Here is a 21,529-nt window from a genome sequence, read left to right as displayed (position 1 = left end):
CTACTATGGCCCAATGCTCTTGTTCTCATGGAGCTTTTATTCTATTAAGGGAGACCAAACAGACAATGAAATGCTACAAATAGAATCATTTCAAAATCTGAAAAATACAATGAAACAAAACAGGGTGATACAGTGATACAACAGAGAGAAACAAATGGGAGGGGTGGAGAGAGGCTACACGCTACTTTAGGTGCTGAAGGAAGAGTCTATTTGATGAAATAATAGCTGAACTGAGTCCTGAACATTCAGGAGCCAGCCACGTGAATCTCTGAGGGAAAAGCACTCCAGCAGAGGGAAGAGGCTGTGAGAAGGTCTCATTGCCAGTCTCCTTGTAGCCCCACTTCTGCCCCTCCACTGCCATGCTGGGTGTCACCAGCTCCCCACCTTGGCACTTTGGATTTGCACCATCAGAGGTGCCACCTTCCCACCAAAATCTATTATTTCTTCAAGAAACCCCTTCTCCAAGAAGCTTCCTATAAGCAGCTCCTCCTCATTCTGACCACTCTTTACTTCACCTCTAATGTCTGTGCATGACCTTGGTATAAAGTTGCATGGGTATAAAAGCATGAGACATGATTGCCACTATTCATGACCTCTTTAGCATCATGCCTGAGCTTACACTGAATCATCATGCCCTTGATTTTATTGTCCTGTTGTTTCACCTGGGTACAATTAGTCTCCTCCTATGGGATCATTTGTCCTCCAGAGCATAGATCAGATTTTCTGCTCTCTTGGTATCCCCAGTTTCTCCTAGAACAGAGCTAGGCATTCATTCACAGCCCCCAAACATTTATAGGAGGGGTTGACCATGTTTTCAATAAGTGCTTATTTGAGTGAAAGAATTAATTAGTAAGCCTTGCCTCAACACCACGCAGCCTTCATTCTATTTTGCACTATCTTTATCTCTATTTTATAGGTGAGGAAACCAAGTCACAGAGAGATTAGGTATCTTGCCCCAGGTCACACAGCTGGTAAGTGGTAGAGCTGGGATTGAAACCCAGGTCTGTCTGGTATCAGATGCTGCACCACGCTGCATAACATGGCCCCAGTGAAGAATGGAGGTCAGTATTCCCATCGTTGATTTTCAATAAAGAAGACAAAACTCATAAAAGAATTAATAGAGGTGACCTGGTTCATGGATTGAGTTGATGCCAGAGCCAGGGCCAGCATTCGTGGCTGTGAGAGCCAAGGCCTCTGGCTCTCCACTTTGCCATGTCCCTTTCAGAAAGGTCAAAATTCTGGTTGGGATTCAACCAAAGGATCTAATCACCACTGTGCCCTCTACTGATTTTGAGTGTCGCCAGGAGACTCCTGACAATAGCTGAAAATGTCTAATGAAATGGCAAATGAGCAGAAGGGCAGAACTTGTGCATTCACTTTAAATAATGTTGTCTTTCTCTCTTTTTACCATTTGATTGATGGAGACAGAGAAGAACAGGAGCAAGAAGCTAACGTTTATCAAGCACCCTAAGCAAGTCACTTAACCTCATTTGTAGTATGGGCTTCGTGGAAGGCTGCCAGGTTTTGCAAACAAAGACACAGGTTATGCACTTAAACTTGAATTTGAGATGATGAGACAATTTTAACATAAGTGTGTCCAGTGCAATATTTGAGACATACTTATACTAAAAACCTTAATATAACCTACCCCATAATAATCATGAGGGATAAAAATTATTATTACCCATAAAAATCATAAGAATAATCATGAAGACTGAATAACACAGAGAATGTAAAGTACTCATAGGTACCTGATGAGTAAGTGGCAACACCTTGTTCAACCTAGGTTTGTTCAAAGATCACTTTTCTTCCTCTACACAGACTAGAAAATTGGCTCTCATGGATTATTGACTCACAGTTTAATACGTAAATTCACCTGAAAAACACCTGGCTCCCTCAGCATGTGGGGCTCTCTGCTCTTGCCTTGCCCCTAGAGAACTGGTTCTGTTCATAGACCGTCCATTGGTTCTCCTGTGAGATGTCTTGCCTTGGCCAGAGGCAGCTTCCATGCAGGAACCGTAACTGGAGAAATGGCCCTTTCCATAAAGCCACCCCCACTTGTGAGCAGTTGGATGTGCCCACGGAAAGAAGGGGAAAGGAGTGGAATCAGGAGCCCGGGCCATTAAGTCCAGAAATGTTGATTCCTCATGAGGAGGGATAACAGAAGGGATAACAGGACAGTGGTTTTGCGAACAATAATAACGTGGCTGAGCAAGAGGAGAAAATGAGATGGGGAGGTAGTGGGAACTGGAGGTTAGGAAGGGGAAAGGGCCTAAGTAGAGAACACAAGAAGAATGTTTGTGGGGAAATGTCAAGAGAGAAAGGCCTAATCAGAATATCTAGGCACCTTATGTGATGCACTGGGAGGAGAAAAAATGTTTTTCAAAGGTCCTTGGGGCCGGGAGCGGTGGCTCATGCCTGTAATCCCAGCACTTTGGGAGGCTGAGGTGGGTGGATTACGAGGTCACGAGATCGAGACCAGCCTGACCAACATGGTGAAACCCCGTCTCTACTAAAAATAGAAAAATTAGCGAGGCGTGATGACATGCGCCCGTAATCCCAGCTACTCGGGAGGCTGAGGCAGGAGAATTGCTTAAACCTGGGAAGCAGAGGTTGCAGTGAGCCGAGACTGTGCCACTGCACTCCAGCCTGGTGATGGAGTGAGACTCCGTCTCAAAAAAAAAAAAAAAAAAAAAAAAAGGCCTTTGGACAAGCTTGGGATAGCTGTGAAGCAAAAGAGTTTGTCTCTGATGCCTTTCCTCCTCCCCATCCAGAGGTAACACCAAGTCAGACCACTCTCCCTGTCCAGCACTCCCTCAATACCTCAGAGGCATTGTGCTAAGAGAAATACCACCTTAACACCCCAGGCCTGGCCCAGATTCAGTACTGCTCCATTTACCTCTCCAAGGTGCCCCTTTGAAGACCCCAACCAGCTCATCTGACAAGCTAATCACAGCATCAGAACCTTCTTTCTAGAGAAAATTCATGTTCTAATAACACCACTTGGAACAATCTCTTCCCTCCTTAACCTGCACTTTCCTTTCCACTGTTGTCTAACTCATTATCTGCTCTAATTGGGAGAGAGGGATTTTCAGACAGAAGAGAGGGCTAGTGTATAGCATGGTAAAAATGGGATCTTTGTGTGTCTCTCCAAACACACTCTGTGGGCAGGGAATATAACAGGTGTGTAGGAGGTGTTCAATCATTTTGTGTTGGAATGAAATAATCCATTGATATGACCTGGTGGCTCTCCCAGTTTCAGAAAAGGTTATCCTATGATCGTATCATGTTCTTATACAATCATTTCTGAAGGAACATCCACTGACATCTGGGACACTCAGTCATGTCATCAGCTTACCCCCACCCCACACCCCATTGCATAACGTTCTACTTTAGGAGCCACAAATAAAGAAAGTCCCCCTTCAGGCACTTGGGTTGAAGAAAATTCTGAAGATGAGAAGTGGAACAATGTGCACGTCTCCCAGGCGGAATGGTAGATTCTTGGTTCTATTATTACTACCAATATTGTGCAATGCCTTTGGGCAACTGGCAAAGCACTGGGTGGAATGAAAAGTTTAAATAGCAGACTCTCCAACCTCCAGCTCATGTCTGAAACTCCATGGCCTGCACTGGCCTGCCCACTGGAATGGAAAACACAAGGAGATACTCCCTACTTCCTTACCCGAAGCCCTGGGGACTCTGGCAAGCTTCCCTAGGAATGGAGGTTACCAAATCAACCATGTTTACTTTTGCTCACTCTTTCTTCTACCTTTTGATTATTCAGGTGTCAGCAAAAGTAAAGAGATGACAAGGGAAGCCTTTATTCATCCAAGAGGCTCCTGAATCCTGGTAGGTTCTGAGGATCTAACCTCAAGAACAAGGCATAAAGCTGGTGTTCTAATACAAAACAGTATCTCTCTAGTAGCACCTATTTGCCACCAAACATTATTTACAAGAAATAGTGAACACCTACCACCCCCAGGAAAAGTAAGACTGATTTAAAAAAAACCTCAGCAGAATCTAGGAGTCACTGGAATAGTGGGAAAGCAGAGGCAGTTGGTCCAGGAGCCACAGTCAATGACCTATTCACACTTTGCCTCATGAAGGACAGGACCTCCATTCTCAGAAAGTCAGTAAGGAGAGAGTTCATTTCTTCTACACTCCTGCTCCTTGACTCAGAGACCCAGAGTACAGACCAATCTTAAAAACAATCTTAAAATTGACCAGCTATTCTCTACTACACAGATGACATCTTTTGAGGCAACCAGAGTACAGTGTTACACACACAAACACACACACACACACGCACACACACACACATCCAATACCATATTTTTCAGAGACTGCAACTCTCAAGCACAGAACAGGGCAAGATGTGGAAGACAGTGAAGAGTGCTCATGTCAAGGGATCCTCTGCCTCCTCAAAGTCGGAGTGGAGTCAACGTAAAAACAAACAAACAAAAAAGGCTATAAATCACTCAATTCGCAGACTTCTATTCTGCAGCACTTCAGCTTTTCCAGAATAAGAAGAGCAGTTTCTAGAGATATTTGAAGAAAAAAATTTGACCCCTAACTGCTATACCAAGCCAAGTTATTGTTCATAGGTGGTAGGAGATGGAGACTCTTGAGGATTCAGAAAATACACCTCTCCTATATTATCCCTTTAAAAAATTGCAATATCGGCAGAGGTGGGCAGATCACTTGAGGCCAGGAGTTTGAGAACAACCTGGGCAACATGGTGAAACCCTGTCTCTACTAAAAATACAAAAATTAGCCGGGCATGGTGGTGCGCGCTTATGTCCCAGTTACTCAGGAGGCTGAGGCAGGAGGATTGCTTGAGCCTGGGAGGTGGAGGTTGTAGTGAGCCAAGTGCACGCCACTGCAGTCCAGCCTGGGCAATGGGAGTGAAACCCTGTCTCAAAAAAAAAATGCAATTTAATGAACTCCTATTCAAAGATGAATCAGAATTAAACATTTAAGAATGAGAAACTTGTGGCATAAAAAACTGGCAGCTCGGGTGTAAATCAGCCAAACACAGAGCTAAGTGTAAATAATTGTCATAAATAAAAGCAAATAGCAAAGTAATTCTTAAAAGATACATTATATAAAATTTGATGACAGTAATCCAAGCCTTAATTAAACCCCAGATTATTTTCATAAAAGCCTGAAAATGGGAAGAAATAAAAGTGTTCTAGATTTGTTTTCTTACTAGCAGGGAGTCAAAAAATATTTCTTTACTCTTGTTTTTGATCATTACAAAAACATAGGTTAAAAAATGTTTTTGGAAAAACTTAAAAGACAGACACTTATAAAAATACAAAGAAGGAAGCAAACAATCTCCAGGGTCAAACTCTGTCACCAAATTCTATTATATTTCATCTCTGCCTTTACTAATAAGGGGCAGAGGGCTAAGGTTTATTTCTTCCCTCAAAGAGCTAAAACCTAAAATAGGAGAGAGAGATGGAAACACATGACAAAAATTCAGGTGATATGAGAGCTCTATGTATAAAGATATATGTATAAAGTTCTCCAGAAGGTTACCAAGAATTCATGGTGGGAGGGTGATGAGATTGCAAGGAGGGAGGTTGGGGAAGGCTCTCCTACAGAACAATTTGGACACTTAAATTATTTATTTGTCTGTCTTTCCTACAAGATTGTAAGTTCTGTGTGGACCGAGACTTCGTCTGATTCTCTAGAGTCTGTATGTACAGATGAATGGATGATGGATGAATGGATGATGGATAGATGGAGGATGAATGGATGGATGATGATGGATGGCTGGATAAATGGATGGATGAATAGATGATGGATGGATGAAGGATGAATGTATGGATAGATGATGAATGGCTAGATAAATGGATGGATGGATGGAGGATGAATAGATGATGGATGGAGGATGAATGGATAAATGAATGCTGGGTGGGTGAAGGATGGATGGATGGATGGATGCTGGATGAATGGATGCTGGATGGATGGATGAATGGATGAATGGATAGATGATGGATGGATGGATGAATGGATGGATGATGGATGGATAGATGAATGAACAGATGGATAAATGATGGATGGATGGATGAATGAATGGATAAATGATGGGTGGATAGATGAATAGATAGATGCTGGATGAATGGAGGATGGATGGATGGATGGATGATAGATGATGGATGGATGGATGGGTGGATAGATGGATGGATGGATGGATGATAGATGAATGGATAGATGATGGATGGATGGACGGGTGGATAGATGGATGGATGGATAGATGGATGGATGGATATATGGATGGATAGATGGTGGATGAGTGGATGGATAGATGATGGATGGATGGAGGATGGATAATGAATTGATGGAGGATGGATGGATAGATGGATGGAGGGAAGATGGATGGATGGAAGATGGGTGAATGGATGGATGGACGAATGGATGATGGATGGACAATGGATGGATGGATGGAAGATGGGTGGATAGATGGATGAATGGATGATGGATGGACAATGGATGAATGGATGGATGGATGGATGGATAGATGATAGATGGATGGATGGATGGATTGGTGGAGGATGGATGGATGGATGATGGATGGATGGATGGATGATGGATGGATAGATGGATGATGGATGGAGGATGGATGGATGGATGGATGAATGGATGATGACGGACGATGCGTGGGTGGATAGATGGATGATGGATGGAGGATGAATGGATGGATGGATGATGGATGGATAGATGGATGATGGATGGAGGATGGATGGATGGCTGAATGAATGGATGATGGATGGAGGCAGGATGGATGAAGGATGGATGATGAATTGATGGAGGAGGGATGGATGATGGATGAATGGATAGATGGATAAAAGGATAGATGGATAAATAACCCTTCCTTGCTTGATTCCCATTTCCCATAGAGATCCTAACTAATCCCACTTTAAGGTAATAAAATTTACCCTCCCAGTCAGTCCTTCATCTGTAAGCCTCCCGCCTTCTATCCCACAAGTTGGTAGCAAATTGCCAAACCATTCCTGAGTGGTCAGGGGGAGGTGATGTTTTTGCCCAAATGCCTATCTCACCAAGAGGGAACGCCTGGTCCTGGGGAGCAGAAAGGCCAAGACAGTGTATTATTCTTTGTGACTCACAGTGCTGAAACAGGAGAGTAAGAAAGCATCCTTGGTCCTGTTCTTTCTTCCCAGTTTGAAAGCCCAGAAAGCTGATCTGTGGCATAAATGATGGATGAGATCAGACTTTAGTTTGCAGGAAGAAAGAGGGGGGCAGACAGCCGGGTTATACCAACAATCTGCTAGCCGTCCTGACGTCATCTGTGTTGTCCTTTTTTTCCCCCTTATTCTCCCCAGGGGAAAAAAATATGAAGATATTTTCTGGTGATGGAGCAGGGTGGAGGAAGAGTTGGGAATGCAGTCATTTGCACCACTGGCCTAGTCGGAGTAGCCTTAAAATTTTTGCTTCTGGAGGATGGTCGTCATGGCAACCCCTGGACTCATGGATCAGGCCCCCTTTCTGCCTTTGTCTGGAGTACAAAGTCCTTGTTCAGCTTTCCACAGGCTGCTGAAAAAACACACCCAACCAGATAGACACAGACACAGATAGACAGGCTCTCACGTATACTTAAAAACATTTAAAATCTTATATCAAGACCCAGGTTTCTTCCTACAGCTTATAATGATTCAGTTAATTGCAGCCTTACCTGTCTGCTCCTCATGTTTCTCTCCACCTGCGGGAACAGGAGATTTTCTGATGCTGGCAGGGGACAGCCTTCCAGAGAGACCGCAGCACCACAAGGGCCTTTATGTGCATGTTTGTCCATCCTTGAAACACAGCAATCACCATAGCTATGGTTCCTAATTAGAGTGAGGGGACTTCTCCTGGAGGGGGCAGATGGGGAGCACGGCCCCGAGTGGGTTGAGAGGACTGAGGGTAGGGTTGTGGCAGAGAGTGTTTTGTGGCTTCCCAGCTGTTGTTGTCAAACCTGCTGCTTACAGGAGCCAGCCTTTCCTTGGGGACCCAGAACCCACACACCCAGATAGGAAAGGAACCAAGGCCTCCTGAGTCAAAGAGCCCACCATGGCAATCCAAAACTCCAGGAGGGAAAATGAAGGCTTTCCGGATTGACTTACAAGGGCAAACTAATCAAGGGTACCTGCTGGGAGCTCGACTTAGGTTTCTTCTCTGCACTTGGCTTCAGGCCAGAGCCGTGAGGAAGCTCTGAAGAGCCCTCATCCCTCAGTCTCAGTTTCTCCCAGTCCCTGTTCTAGGCCACAGATTGCAGAGAACACCTCAGGGTACAAACCACAGGAAGGTGATCTAGAAGGGCCAGGTGAGGAAATAAGTGCAGAGAGGTTAATTGACTCGTCCAAAGATGCACAGCTAGTCGATAGCAGAGCCCAGACTGAATGCCAGGACTCCTGGAGGCTAAGTAGATCATGAGGAACACAGCAATTGCTCAAGGAAAAGGAAAATGCTAGAATGCACAGGGGACCAATTGAGACACTGAAAACCAGGCACCAAGACCCATTGGAATCTAATGAGATTAATTTTAGAGTAATAATATAATACTGACCATACTTTACTGTGAATATACACTGTGCCAGGCACTTTACCGCATACTGCACATACATTATTTCACTGTGACAAGGATGGTTATCCCCACTTAACAGATGGAGAAACTGAGGCTGGAGGAATATAAATAACTTACCCAAGACCACATGAATACTGAGGGGAAATGCCAAGATTATCCCCAGCCCTTCTGCCCCCAAAGTTCAGGCCTTGACTTGTTATGATACTGACTTTCATCAAAAGGAGGGCCATGATTCATGCCTGTAATCCCAGCACTTTGGGAGGCCAAGGTGGGTGAATCTCTTGGGCCCAGCAGTTCAAGACCAGCCTAGGCAACATAGCAAAACCCTGTCTCTACAAAAAACACAAAAAATAGATGGATGTGTTGGCTCATGCCTTTAGTCTCAGCTTCTCAGGAGGCTGAGGTGGGAGGATCACTCGAGCCTAGGAGTTGGAGGCTACAGTGAGCCATAATCATGCCACTGCACTCCAGCCTGGGCCACAGAGTGAGACCCTGTCTCAGAAGAAACAAAAAAAGGAGAAACAATGAGCTGAATGTCCTCACTGATCTCATTTCTTTTAGGTTGCCATATGTTCAGGCCCTAGAGCCCTAGACTAAGACATCTTCTAGATGAAAGTTAAGACAAAAAGTATAAACCTCCCTGAGAGAAATCAACTCATGAATGGGCTGGTTGGGCTACATGTGGGTGATAGAGATGCTTTTTTGGGTCAAGCTTGGGCTTATATGTGTGTGTTTGCCATGTTGAACACCAAGACTCTGTGTCTTGACATTTAACATCTGACCTAGAACCAGGATCCTCCTGGTAGGCCAGGCCAACAAAACAGGGTCTATTTTTTCTAAACATTAGAAACCAAAAGATTTAGTAAAGTTGGTCAGACATTGATGCTGCACACCAAGGTCTATCTGAACAATTGACAGAGCTGGATTCCAGAAAGTTTCATTAGTAAGGGGATGTAGGGGAAAATCCAACATCCTTCCCAGGGAACGGTGCTGTGTTAATTCACTCCTAGGATCCCCTACCTATTACCCTCAGAACAAATCCTTGGCTTGCTTGCTGCCTGGAAGAGAAATCATGCAGGTGTTTCAGAGCATTAAGGAAGTTATTTCTTCCTCATGTTCACTCCGAGGTCAAGGACAAGAATGCTAGCTTTGGCGCTGGGAGGACCTCAGTTCAGTTCCCAGCCTGAGCTTAAGTCTTGCACTGCAGTATGAAACAAGTGTTTTACTTTTCACTTCATCACATTATTGGATTTGATTATGTGGATAATCAGGGCTGCTCCAGAGCATATTTGCAGAGCAGTCTACGCAGTAAGCCATACATGGCAGCTCTGCAAAACCGGCACAGCAGACGGTGGTGTGAAGTCCACCCAGCAAAGCTCCCTCTCTTTCTCCATTCCCCATTCTGTTCCAGCTCAACGCAGGAAGTGTATGAAATTCACCCCCTATAAGCCAGGCCCTGTGCTGGGTGCTAGGAGTAGAGCTACAATGAAGTCAAGATTCCTGCTGCCCAGAGACTTCCACTCTAATAAGAGAGACACAGGGAAGTAAACATAATCTCAGTGAGGTATGAGGCATGCCATTAGAGGCATGTAGAAGAATGGAAACTGCACAGAGGAGTGTGAAGTTAAGTGTCTTAGAGAGGGGTAAAAAGACTAGCAGAGAAGTGATACACAAACCAAGTTTTGGAAGATGAACAGAAACAGTGAAAATGATAGAGTGAGCAGAGGGGAAGAGCTCATAGAAAGGGATAGAGTACGAATCAGAGGATCCCTGGGCTCTTTCAGGAATGTGGCTACTCACTTATTATGTCACCAGCACAGCTCACCAACTCGGACATATGGAGGAACAGCTCCTCTCTCCTGCTCCCTGCTTGTGCCTCCATGGGTCTCTGACCCCCTTAGCTTAGGCCTCCTGCTCCTAATTCTGGCCTCCAGGCCCGTGGCCCCAGTAACATGTTTTGGATCCATTTCCCTGGCCTTGACCTTCTGGACTCTTTTGGGCATAATCCACTCTACGATCTGCAACTGTGAATGAGAAACCCTCTTCCTTCCACCCTGCCCTGTGGTGTCCCAAAGGCCAGGCCAGCCCAGCTTCCCCAACGCGACCAGATGCATACAAGGATCTGTAAGTGTCTCATGGAGCTAGATTACTACACATGAGTGGCAGTAGACATGGTTCCAGAAGTAGACAGGACACCAATCCGATTCTGGCTAAGGAGTCCTGCAGACATGGGGAGCCACTGAAGCGCCTGATGCTGGGGACTGGCAAATTCTGAGTTGCCTTCCCAGGGGCTGCTCCAGAGGAGACAGGGTGGATGTATTGGAGAGAGAAGTACTAGGAGCAAAGAAAAAACAAATGCATGGAAGACCATTGCACTAGTTGAGCAAGACGTTGAGTAGGAGACAAAGTCAGGCTTTCCTGCCTTTTGTGGCTAAGACAATCATGGACCTCCCTGAAGTCAGGGGCAGAACAGACCTGAGGTCCTCCTCACTCTCTCTTGTGATTCTGATTGTTATTGAAAGCTGCCTCCTACCAGATCACTATCATCATTCCTCCCCCGATTCTCTACCTCCTGCTTCTTTTCCTCCTCCTCCTCTTCCTCCTCCTCTTCTTCCTCCTCTCTTCTCTCTCCCTCCCTCTGTCCCTGCTTCTTCTTCCTCCTCATCCTCCTTCATCTTCTTTCTCTCTCTCCCTAAAGCAATATGCCTTGCCTCCTGCCTCTAGCTCAAGCTGCCAGACAAGACAAAATGGAAAAGTAAGACAGAAAAGGAAGTCTGAACTATAAAAAGCCATCTGAAGAGCCATCAGCACGTGTCTGGGAGAGGCAGACGTGACAGGAGGAGCTCGGCCTTGCCACTGTCAATCAGAGGTTCCTGAGTAAGAAGACCTGACAAAGGTTTGGGCCTTCAGGAGTCTGGAAACCCTGGGATGCTCAACAACAACAACAAAAAAAACCAACAACTTTTGTCATGGATTTCATCACCTAGGATCCTGGAGGAGGAAATCACAGCTCTCCCCAGCGATCCTGCCAGGCAGATGGTGGGAAATAGAGATCCATTGAATAGCACCCACAGGCTCATGTTCCAGCTTCCCTTGTGACCACCTGCCACCTTCACTGTGGCCCAGAACCATCTTCAGTGACTCTCCACAGGTCACAGCAACCTGTTTACAGACAGCTAGAATTCCCAGGCACTTTTAGGACAGGGGACTCGGGATGGTTCCAAGCAGACAGCAAAGTCTTCTCTAAGAGAAGCCACTCCTCCCGATCTATTTTTGCCGATGTAAACACTTGCCAAGGAAACAAGGCATGTGGGCATGCGCCGGCCCTGCAGGCCCTCGGGTTGCTGCAAAAGGCAACTGGAAAGTCACATGTCATAACAGTGGAAAGTACATATGCAACTATTCTTAGCCCTGGAATGTATACACTGTCTCCCTGCCCAGCAGTCCTTGCACAAAGCTCTAGAAAACTATGAAAGTGCCTTCAGCATAAACAAATCCAGAAATCTCCCAGGAGAAATCATTTGCCAACTGAAAGAAAGGCCTGGGGTTTATGGTTTCCCTCGGAGCTAGAGGTAGAAACTCTCCGGGGGGATAAGTCAGACCAGGCACCAGCGGATGTCACCGCAGCAAAACAAGGTAAGTGTCCCTCATGCTTATTTCTTCTGCAAGTAGAAAACCAGGTGTCATCCAATAAACCAGGGGATTGTTTGGTCTTTCCTTTTATTTATTCTATCTTTAAAACAAGACTCAATGAAGTCATATTTAAATACATGCATCAAAGGTCCATTTTCTTCCCTCATTTCTGTCCAGTGACCAGAGGGCCACACCTCCAGAATATCATCCTTGGGGAATGATTGACATCCAGAAAGAGAGGTTTAGACATCTGTTACTCAATAACAGATATGCCATCGATCTGGAAAAAGGCTCATGAACTTCTGCTGGTCAAATCCATGGACTGTTATCTTGCTTCAGACTAACATTTCAGCTTCTGATAACAGAGTAACTTCCAACAACTTTAGTTTGTTTGTTTGGTTGTTTCTCTCAGATTAGCTGAAGATACTATTTGCCTATTACTTTTGAAAATAACCATAACCCAAAAGGGCTCAGGTCTGAGATGTATGTGGCCTTCCTTTCCAATCTTCCCTACACAATATCCATGGTGACATCCACAAACATCATGGGGAATGGAATAGGAGCACTGGTCTTGGAGTCCCCACAGCTGAACCCTCCAGCACATGCAGCTGAGAAAGATTTGACTTTTGCTGACTCTGGGGGCTTCCTTCCCTCTTTGTAGGATGGACGAGGAGTCACCAGATGGGCTGCTCTTCAAAGACCACGACTTCTCTTCCGACTTGTTGAGGCAGCTCAACAGCTTAAGGCAAAGCAGGATCCTGACTGATGTGAGCATCTGTGCCGGTGCCTGGGAGATCCCCTGCCACCGCAACGTGCTGGCCTCCAGCAGCCCCTACTTCAGGGCTATGTTCTGCAGCAGCTTCCGGGAGAAGAGTGAAGCCAAAGTGCAGCTGAAAGGCATTGACCCCCCAACCCTGGACCAGATCGTCTCCTACGTGTACACGGGGGAGGCACGCATTGCCGCTGACAATGTCCTCCCCATGATGGAGGCCGCCTCCATGCTACAGTTCCCCAAGCTATTTGAGGCCTGCTCCTCGTACTTGCAGAGCCAGCTGGCCCCCAGCAACTGCCTGGGCATGATCAGACTCTCAGAAGTCTTAAGCTGCGAGACCCTCAAGAAGAAAGCCAGGGAGGTGGCACTGACGTCCTTCCCAGAGGTGGCCGCATCGGCCGACCTGAAGGAGCTCTGTGCCTTGGAGTTGAGGGACTATCTCGGAGATGATGGGCTCTGTGGGGAGGAGGAAAAGGTGTTTGAGGCCCTCATGGTTTGGATCAAGCATGACCTCCAGGCCCGGAAGCGATACATGCAGGAACTGTTCAAGCAGGTCAGGCTGCAGTACATCCACCCGGCCTTCTTTCACCACTTCATCGCCAACGATGCCCTCCTGCAGTCCTCGCCTGCATGCCAGATCATCTTGGAGACCGCCAAGAGACAGATGTTCTCTTTGTGTGGCACCAGCGTCCCAGACTGCAAACTCTTGTTGCATGTCCCTCCAAGAAACTCTTACCAAGATTTCCTCATCCTCTTGGGCGGAAGGAAGGACAGCCAGCAGACCACCAGGGACGTCCTACTGTACAGCAAACAGACCGGCCAATGGCAGAGCCTTGCCAAACTCCCGACACGGCTGTACAAGGCCTCTGCCATCACCTTGCACCGCAGCATCTATGTGCTGGGGGGCATGGCTGTCAGCTCAGGGAGGAGTCTGGTCAGTCACAATGTCTACATCTTCTCCCTGAAACTCAATCAGTGGAGGCTGGGGGAGCCCATGCTGGTGGCCCGCTACTCCCACAGAAGCACTGCCCATAAGAACTTCATCTTCTCCATCGGGGGGATTGGAGAAGGGCAGGAGCTCATGGGCTCCATGGAAAGGTATGACAGCATCTGCAATGTCTGGGAGAGTATGGCCAGCATGCCCGTGGGGGTGCTCCACCCCGCAGTCGCCGTGAAAAACCAAAGACTCTATCTCTTTGGAGGAGAGGACATCATGCAGAACCCTGTGCGCCTTATCCAGGTAAATGGCCGGTTCTTCCCATCACGTAACTGCATGAGTATGTGTGCATGGACACACCCGCACCTGCTTGCACACACATGCACATGTATACATACACACCAACAAACACACATATGCACATAAATATATATATGCACACATATACACAAACACACATATGCATACATGCGTGCACACATATATGCAGAAATGTATATTCATGCATACATGCATACACATATGCACACATATATGCGCATACCAACACGCATACATGTGCACATGCATACACATATACAATTCATGCATGCACACGCATTTACATGTATCTACACATACATGCACACATTTATACATATGCACAAACACAAATACATACATGCATACATGCACACACATGTGCACCCATGTACACACATACAAACACTTGTTATTTGCAAGGAAGGAAGAAAGGAAGGGAGGGAGGGGAGAAGGATTTTCAGCAAGATATTTTTCAATTTATGAATTCTTTTTGTGCAAAAATAATACATAACAAAGGATATCAGATACCATCCCTATGCACAGTTTATCTTCATTTGATGAGAAAAATATATATCTAAAAATTCAAGTTATTATACAGCATATTGAAAGTCAGATAGTGAAGTCCCATAGGAATTTGGCAGATGCTTCTAACTCAAGTCAGTAAGGCCTTAAAAGAAGATTCCCAAGCCTTGGTCCACACCTCTGTGACCAAATCCCCTGGAACCTGACCTCACATCACTGAATCAAAATATCTTTGTGTGAGATCCTAAAATGTATGGTTTACAAAAGTCCCCCGGAGACTCTAAGGTGCAGGCAGGTTGGGAAACCCCTACTTTTAATGATCGGCAGACACTAATTTCACTAACAAGCTGTCTGAGAAGTATGCTCAATAAAGGCCACATTTCAGAATATTAAGTGTTTTCCAGCTTTATGCAAGTTCCTGGTAATCTCTGCAGAACGTGAATATTGAGCCTGTCTTTACAGACAATCAGAAGCACCCACGAGATGTACTTTGCTCATTTATGAGAGTTATGTTGAACACCAACCATTGTGAAGGGCCTGGAGACCCAGCAATTTACACATAACCCTCAGTTGCAATTCAGACGCTGAAGAGAGGGGTGCTCTAAGAGCACAGGCGGGATGCCCTAAACCAGTCTAGAGCAAGCTTGCCCAACACGCATACAGCCCAAGACAGCTTTGAATGCGGCCCAACACAAATTCATAAACTTTAAAACATGATGAGATTTTTTTTGCGATTTTTTTAGCTCATCAGCTCTCATTAGTGTTAGTGTGCTTTATGTGTGACCCGAGACAACTCTCCTTCCAACGTGGCCCAGGGAAGCCAAAAGATTGGACACCGCTGGTCCAGAGAGAATCAGAGAGAGTGCCAGGGCTAAGGGAATGTTGGAGCAAACCCTGTGAAGTTGGCTGAAGCTGACTTGAGCAGAGGGGCAGGAGAGGAGAGAGGAAGGTGGGGATGGAGAATAAAAGAGGAGGGAGAGGGGTGGGGTGGGTGCTAAGAAAGCATGTAAGGGAAGATCCGACTTAGAGGGAGATGCAGGAAGCTCCTGCACCTCCTGAAGCCGGAGTCAGAGTTCTCTCTTGAGGGAGGGGGAGTGGTCCTGGGTAAGGGAGCAGCTCACATGAAGGCCCTGAAGCACAAACAGGTGCAGCCCATGGCCTTGGGCAGCGGAAAGCAGGACAATGAAGTTGCAAGACAGAGCAAAGAGGAGAAGGGCAGTGTGCAGAGGGGTGGCTAGGGGCAGGCGTCAGTCCTCATTGCAATCTCCATCAGCCCCCTTCTCAGGCTACCGGGAGCAACCTCCTCCGCCCACATCACAGCCCCTGAGCCCCTCCTAGAAAAATCCTGGAACCTTCTTGAGGGATGGATATTTGTGGAGATGAGGCTGGCCTGGCTGGGCTTTCTAGGCCTTGTCAAAGAATTGGGATTAACCTGAGAGGAACAGAACTTCATTGAAGGCTTTCAAGAAAGGTGAATGAGGTAAAACACATTCACATTTTTAGAAGTTCCATCTGGATGCCTTGTAGAGAAGGGATTGGAGGGGGCCTGAGTGGACAAAGGGGAGAACTGGGAGACTCTTCTAGAGTTCCAGGCAAGGGTGGTGATGGCTTGGACTCGGTCAGTTCCAGTGAAGATTTTTTTCTTGCCTTCACTTCTCCAGCCATTATTTTCAGCTCCTCCCTGACCATCCAGGCAGATTCCGAGTCTTTCTAGAATCGCTGTTCCAAATCCCACTCCTCTACTTGAAGAGGGGGAGACATTCTGCTCCCCTCCAGGCTCTGACCACACCATACAGATATCAAAGTGCTTCCATGTCAAGCTGGAGCCCCTCCTTCTTTTCTATTTTTCAAAACAGAGTCAACAAATACGTTCATCATTTCACATTGCAAAACTGCCATCGACCTTCTGAGAATAAAACTCAAAGTTTAAGCTTCAAGTTAGTATATCAAGAAATGTATAGTACCATCAAACAAGATGTTGCCAAGCCAAGAAAATATTAAACCTCTGAGGGATCCTTTTGCATTTCAGGATTAAGAAGACAGAGAAGGGGGAAAGTATTCATTTGGATGCTTTTCTTATCTACTTTGCACTAGCTTTGAAATAGACATTCTACTCATTCGAATATAGTTTAAAATGGATGCTGGGAGTCGCTTGATGGAGCAGGTTGGATTTTCAGGCACCAGTTGAGAGTTTTCTTCATAGGCTTGTTCATCTGTGTGTATGCATTATTTTCAGAACTACACTGCCATGGGGTTACAATGCAAATCGCACTGTACCTGTACCTTTCCACCTGGCCTTCTCTCTACCTGTTTCTGGATGGCATTAAGCAAATCCTTTACCATAACAAAATATCGCTTCCTTCACTGGTCAAAGATCATCCTTTGTTATCCTTGCCCCAGCCTCTTTGGGGTATTATGAGCATGGTGAGCAAATGTTTAATCTATTTTTAAAGCCATACCCAAAGCTGAAGGAGAACAGAAAGGCCAGGAGGCAATTATTCATTCAAGTAAAATGCAACCAGTGTTTGCTTTTCTTCCAAGGATCCCACTTGCCAGAGAGTTTGTCACTTACATATTTTCCGATGAAACGGCCATTGTGACCTTCCCTTCCTCTAGCACTTGGCCTCTTCCAGGATTCACTGACTTCTTGAAGGACAGACAGAGACCTCACGAGGTCTCCAGTCTCAAAAGCCTTCATCAGGAAAGGCCACAGTTTCATGGCTCCAGGCAGAGCCATGAGTGTGGTGGTGAAGAGCATGGATTCTGGGCTTGGTCAGAGCAGCTCTCCCACTCACTGTAGTTGTATGACCCTGGGCATGTCATTTGACCTCTCAGAGCCTCAATGGTCTAAACTGAAAGATGGAAGAAATAATAATACCTACCTCATAGGATGGTTATGAAGATCAAATTTAGTAAACTGATTTTTTAGACATCTTTAATAGTGCTGGTAATCTTACTTTATTTTATTTTTGGAGAAGGAGTTTCGCTCTGTCACCCAGGCTAGAGTACAGTGGTGTGATCTCAACTCACTGCAACCTCCACCTCCAGGGCTCTAGTGATCCTCCCACCTCAGCCTCCTGAGTAGCTGGAACTACAGGCATGCACTACCACACGCAGCTAAATTTTTTTGTATTTTTAGTAGAGATGGGGTTTCACCATGTTGGCCAGACTGGTCTCAAACTCCTGACCTCCATGATCCACCCACCTTGGGCTCCCAAAGTGCTGAGATTACAGGCGTGAGCCACCGCACCCGGCCTCGTAATTTTATTTTATAGGAAAAGACTTTCTAGCAAAGAATACTATGCCATTTTCCTCTGTAGATAAATGTTCTTGTTCCTTCTTTGCTTATATGAAATTCATCCTATATCTCTTGTGCTAAGTTTTGCCCATAATGAACTAATTTACATTTGATATTCAGATTTAAAACTGAGGACACTCACAGGAGAACATGTTTCGGGGGTGTTGATTTGACACACTGTTTCAAAGCATGGCAAAAGAGCCTGCTCCCTTCGCTTTGGTCTTTCTCCCCTTTCTCTGCTGCATTTTTCTAGGACTGTAATGACTTTTGGGCATGAACGGTTCAAAAGCCTTCCTCACTTAGCCTCAGATTTATTCTTGGCTCTATGACCTTCTTGGATAAACCAGAACATTTAGAAATTTAAACAGGAGCTAGAAATAAAAAATGATCGGAAAACCATTGATTTTCTGAATACCCAAGTTTCTTCATTTCTCATTAAAAGAAAAACATGTTCCAAGTAAGGTAAGTAAAACCCATATTACAATGCAAAACTCTTGGTCTATTCTATAGAATTACAGCCAGTGAGTTCCTGGGGGGTCACAATAAGATCAATTTTTAATCATATACTTCTTCCTGTTTTTCAATACTGTTTTGTTTATTAACGATAGCTACATTCTTAAAACTGGAAGAAAGCAGACAGAAAAATCTCACTCCTAGTTCACCCTCTTAATTACTACTTCTGTCTTTTTTTAAGAATATTTCACTTTAAAATGCAGTGCCGTGATTCTCTGTCTCCCTCAGGTTTATCACATTTCCAGAAACTCGTGGTTCAAAATGGAGACAAGAATGATCAAGAACGTGTGTGCCCCTGCAGTGGTGCTTGGGGAGCGGATTGTCATTGTGGGAGGTGAGTCTGAACAGAGGATCACTGGGCGTGACACAAACTTGGCACCTTCTATGGAAAAAAGGTCACTCATAGACAGATGTTATTCTACAAGACTGTCTTTTCAAAAGCACATCCAACCAACCAGAAGAGCGTGGAGAATCTGACAAAACTCTTTCCTCATCCAGAAGTTTTTCCCTGTCTTTATCTGTAAACAAGGGATGAAATAATACCTGTCTCACAGAGCTGTCGTGATAATTAATGTACTCGTGTATCTAAAGCACTTAGCACTATCCCTGATACACGGTAAATAAAACATGTTTGCTTCTGCTTATAATATTAGCTACTAATAGTTTGTTTCTCTGTAATCAAATCATAGTGTCATGGTTAAGAGGACTGGTATTGGGGTCAGATGGAACCGGGCTCAAATCCTGGCTCTGTCACTAACTGGCTATATACTTTTTAGCAAGTTAAACATCTTTCTGTGCCTCAGTTTGTCCATCCATAAAACGAGGATCCTAAAAGTAACTACCAGATAGGACTGGTGTGGGGAACCCACTTCTGAGTTTCCAAAGGATTGTCATAGTTCTTGAGTGGGCATTTGAGAGAGGAAGAGGCCAATGAAGCTGAGAAAGTTACAGGAATCAGGAGGCCGCTCCCAATCTAAGAATGGCTTATGTGCTGCCTTAACTTGGGGTGAAGGTCAGAGTCAGATCTGCGCGCCAGCCCCCACTCTGCCACAAAGCAGGCCTTGGCAGGTTAGCTCAACATCCCACGCTCTAGTTCAGAGCCCCAGCCTCAGCCTTACGCAGTGGCAGGAGTCAGACGTGTCCCAGGACTGCTGACTTCCAGTCCCAGATGAGCAACACTGAGCTTGCCCGTGTGTCATTTGGTTTTCAGGTTACACAAGGAGGATTCTTGCTTATGACCCTCAATCCAACAAATTTGTCAAATGTGCGGACATGAAAGACCGGAGGATGCACCATGGGGCCACAGTGATGGGAAACAAACTCTACGTGACGGGCGGGCGGCGGCTGACCACGGACTGCAACATTGAGGACTCTGCCTCGTTCGATTGCTACGACCCCGAGACGGACACCTGGACATCCCAGGGACAGCTGCCGCACAAGCTCTTTGACCATGCCTGCCTCACTCTCCAGTGCATACCCCGCACGTCTGGCCTCCCATGAGGTCGACAAGAAACCTTCTGCCCTAGTCAAAATGCCTTCTGTTGCCAGGGACACAAACCCAGCTCCAAAGGGCTTAACCCTTAAAGGCTGCAGGGAGAGCTCACAAGACTGAGGTACCAGAGTCGGGAGGCCTGGAACTAGGCATTGCATTGCCAGAACTCTCTCTCTCCTTCTCTGCCTCTCTCTTTATCTCTCTCCCCCACCTCCATCTGTCTCTGTCTCTCCCCCTTCTTTCTTTCTCTCCCCTATCTCTGTCTGTCTCTCTCTCTCTCTCTCTCTTTTTCTTTTCTTTGAGATGGAGTTTCACTCTGTAGCCCAGGCTGGAGTGCAGTGGTGCTATCTCGGCTCGCTGAAACCCCCACCTCCCAGGTTCAAGCTATTCTCACGCCTCAGCCTCCTGTGTAGCTAGGATTATAGGCATGTGCCACCAAGTCCAGCTAATTTTTGCGTTTTAGTAAAGACAGGGTTTCACTATGTTGGCCAGGCTGGTCACGAACTCCTGGTCTCAAGTGATCCATCGGCCTCAGCCTCCCAAATGCTGAGATTACAGGCGTGAGCCACCACGCCTGGCCTGTCTCCTTTCTGTCTCAGTTTCTGTCTCTCTTCTCTCTCTCCGAGTCTGTCTGTCTCCCCCTCTCTGCTTCTCTCTCTTCTCTGTCTCTCTGCCTCTCTCTGCACCCCCCCTCAGTCTCCCCTCTCTCTTCCTCTCTCTCATCCCTAGGTTTTCCTCTCTCTCTAGCAATCTTCTTCATTTACCCACACGGTGTGTGGACAATGACAAATGATAAACCCAGACTCATTTTCCAGCTTTATATCTTCAGGAGAGAACTTTGCCATTATCCATATATTAAACCTAAAAAACAATGCTTATGGGCCTCTTTTGAATTCCATGTCTACCTCTTGAGCCAATCACTGTTGCCAGGACTGGCTAGTCCTGGACCACATCCCCACAGACAGAGGTGGGGTTACCTGTTGTCACTGACAGCCCATCCAAACTGCATATAATGGGTTAGAAGCATTTCCCCAAAGAGAGAAATCCAGACAAAAACCACATCTGCCCAGGACACCACTGAAATCTGGAACAAGAGGGCTGAGAGACCCCAGAGGATTCCTGGAACTGCTTGGTCCAGGTGGCAGCGTGAGAAATTGGCCCTGACCTTGTTTTTCTGCATTCTATGGATGTAGTACATTGAAATTCCAGAGATATATGCACAATTCAGTGTCTAACGTTTGTAAAATTATCCTGCACTGCCAGAATAAAGTTTGTTTCTGGTGCCAAATGATGTTTTTCTGCAGCCTCTGGGGAGCTATAAACCTGCATAATTAATCAGGATGTTCATTTTGGTCAGTGTTATGAGGATTGCTCTTCTGGGGAAAGTCAACAAATTCCTTCAGTGCTTACAGCAGTCATTGCCCTCAGATGCCAGGGCTGACTATCTCTGTAGCTCCCGTTATCTCAAG

The 21,529-nt window shown here is 45.9% G+C and overlaps 1 protein-coding gene across 1 annotated transcript; it reads left to right on the top strand.

Moving 5' to 3' along the window:
* The first annotated feature begins 11,462 nt into the window (after window positions 1–11,462).
* KLHL38 (kelch like family member 38) lies at window positions 11,463–21,348 on the top strand. The gene is made up of 4 exons (XM_004047493.5): window positions 11,463–12,226; window positions 12,885–14,235; window positions 18,797–18,902; window positions 19,779–21,348. The coding sequence occupies exons 2-4, from the start codon at window positions 12,886–12,888 to the stop codon at window positions 20,066–20,068; spliced, it is 1,746 nt and encodes a 581-aa protein (XP_004047541.5). The 5' UTR covers window positions 11,463–12,226; window position 12,885; the 3' UTR covers window positions 20,069–21,348.
* The last annotated feature ends 181 nt before the right edge of the window (window positions 21,349–21,529 follow it).

The sequence above is a fragment of the Gorilla gorilla genome, chromosome 7 (assembly GCF_029281585.2).
Source record: "Gorilla gorilla gorilla isolate KB3781 chromosome 7, NHGRI_mGorGor1-v2.1_pri, whole genome shotgun sequence".
NCBI lineage: Eukaryota > Metazoa > Chordata > Mammalia > Primates > Hominidae > Gorilla > Gorilla gorilla.
This window is presented reverse-complemented; position numbering and strand designations above follow the sequence as displayed.

Excerpts from the sequence above, each read along its gene's own strand:
- KLHL38 (XM_004047493.5), top strand. The coding sequence starts at position 12,886 with ATGGACGAGGAGTCACCAGATGGGCTGCTCTTCAAAGACCACGACTTC. Across the intron at positions 14,236-18,796 it reads ACCCTGTGCGCCTTATCCAG|GTTTATCACATTTCCAGAAA; the intron begins GTAAATGGCCGG and ends TGTCTCCCTCAG. Across the intron at positions 18,903-19,778 it reads GCGGATTGTCATTGTGGGAG|GTTACACAAGGAGGATTCTT; the intron begins GTGAGTCTGAAC and ends TTTGGTTTTCAG.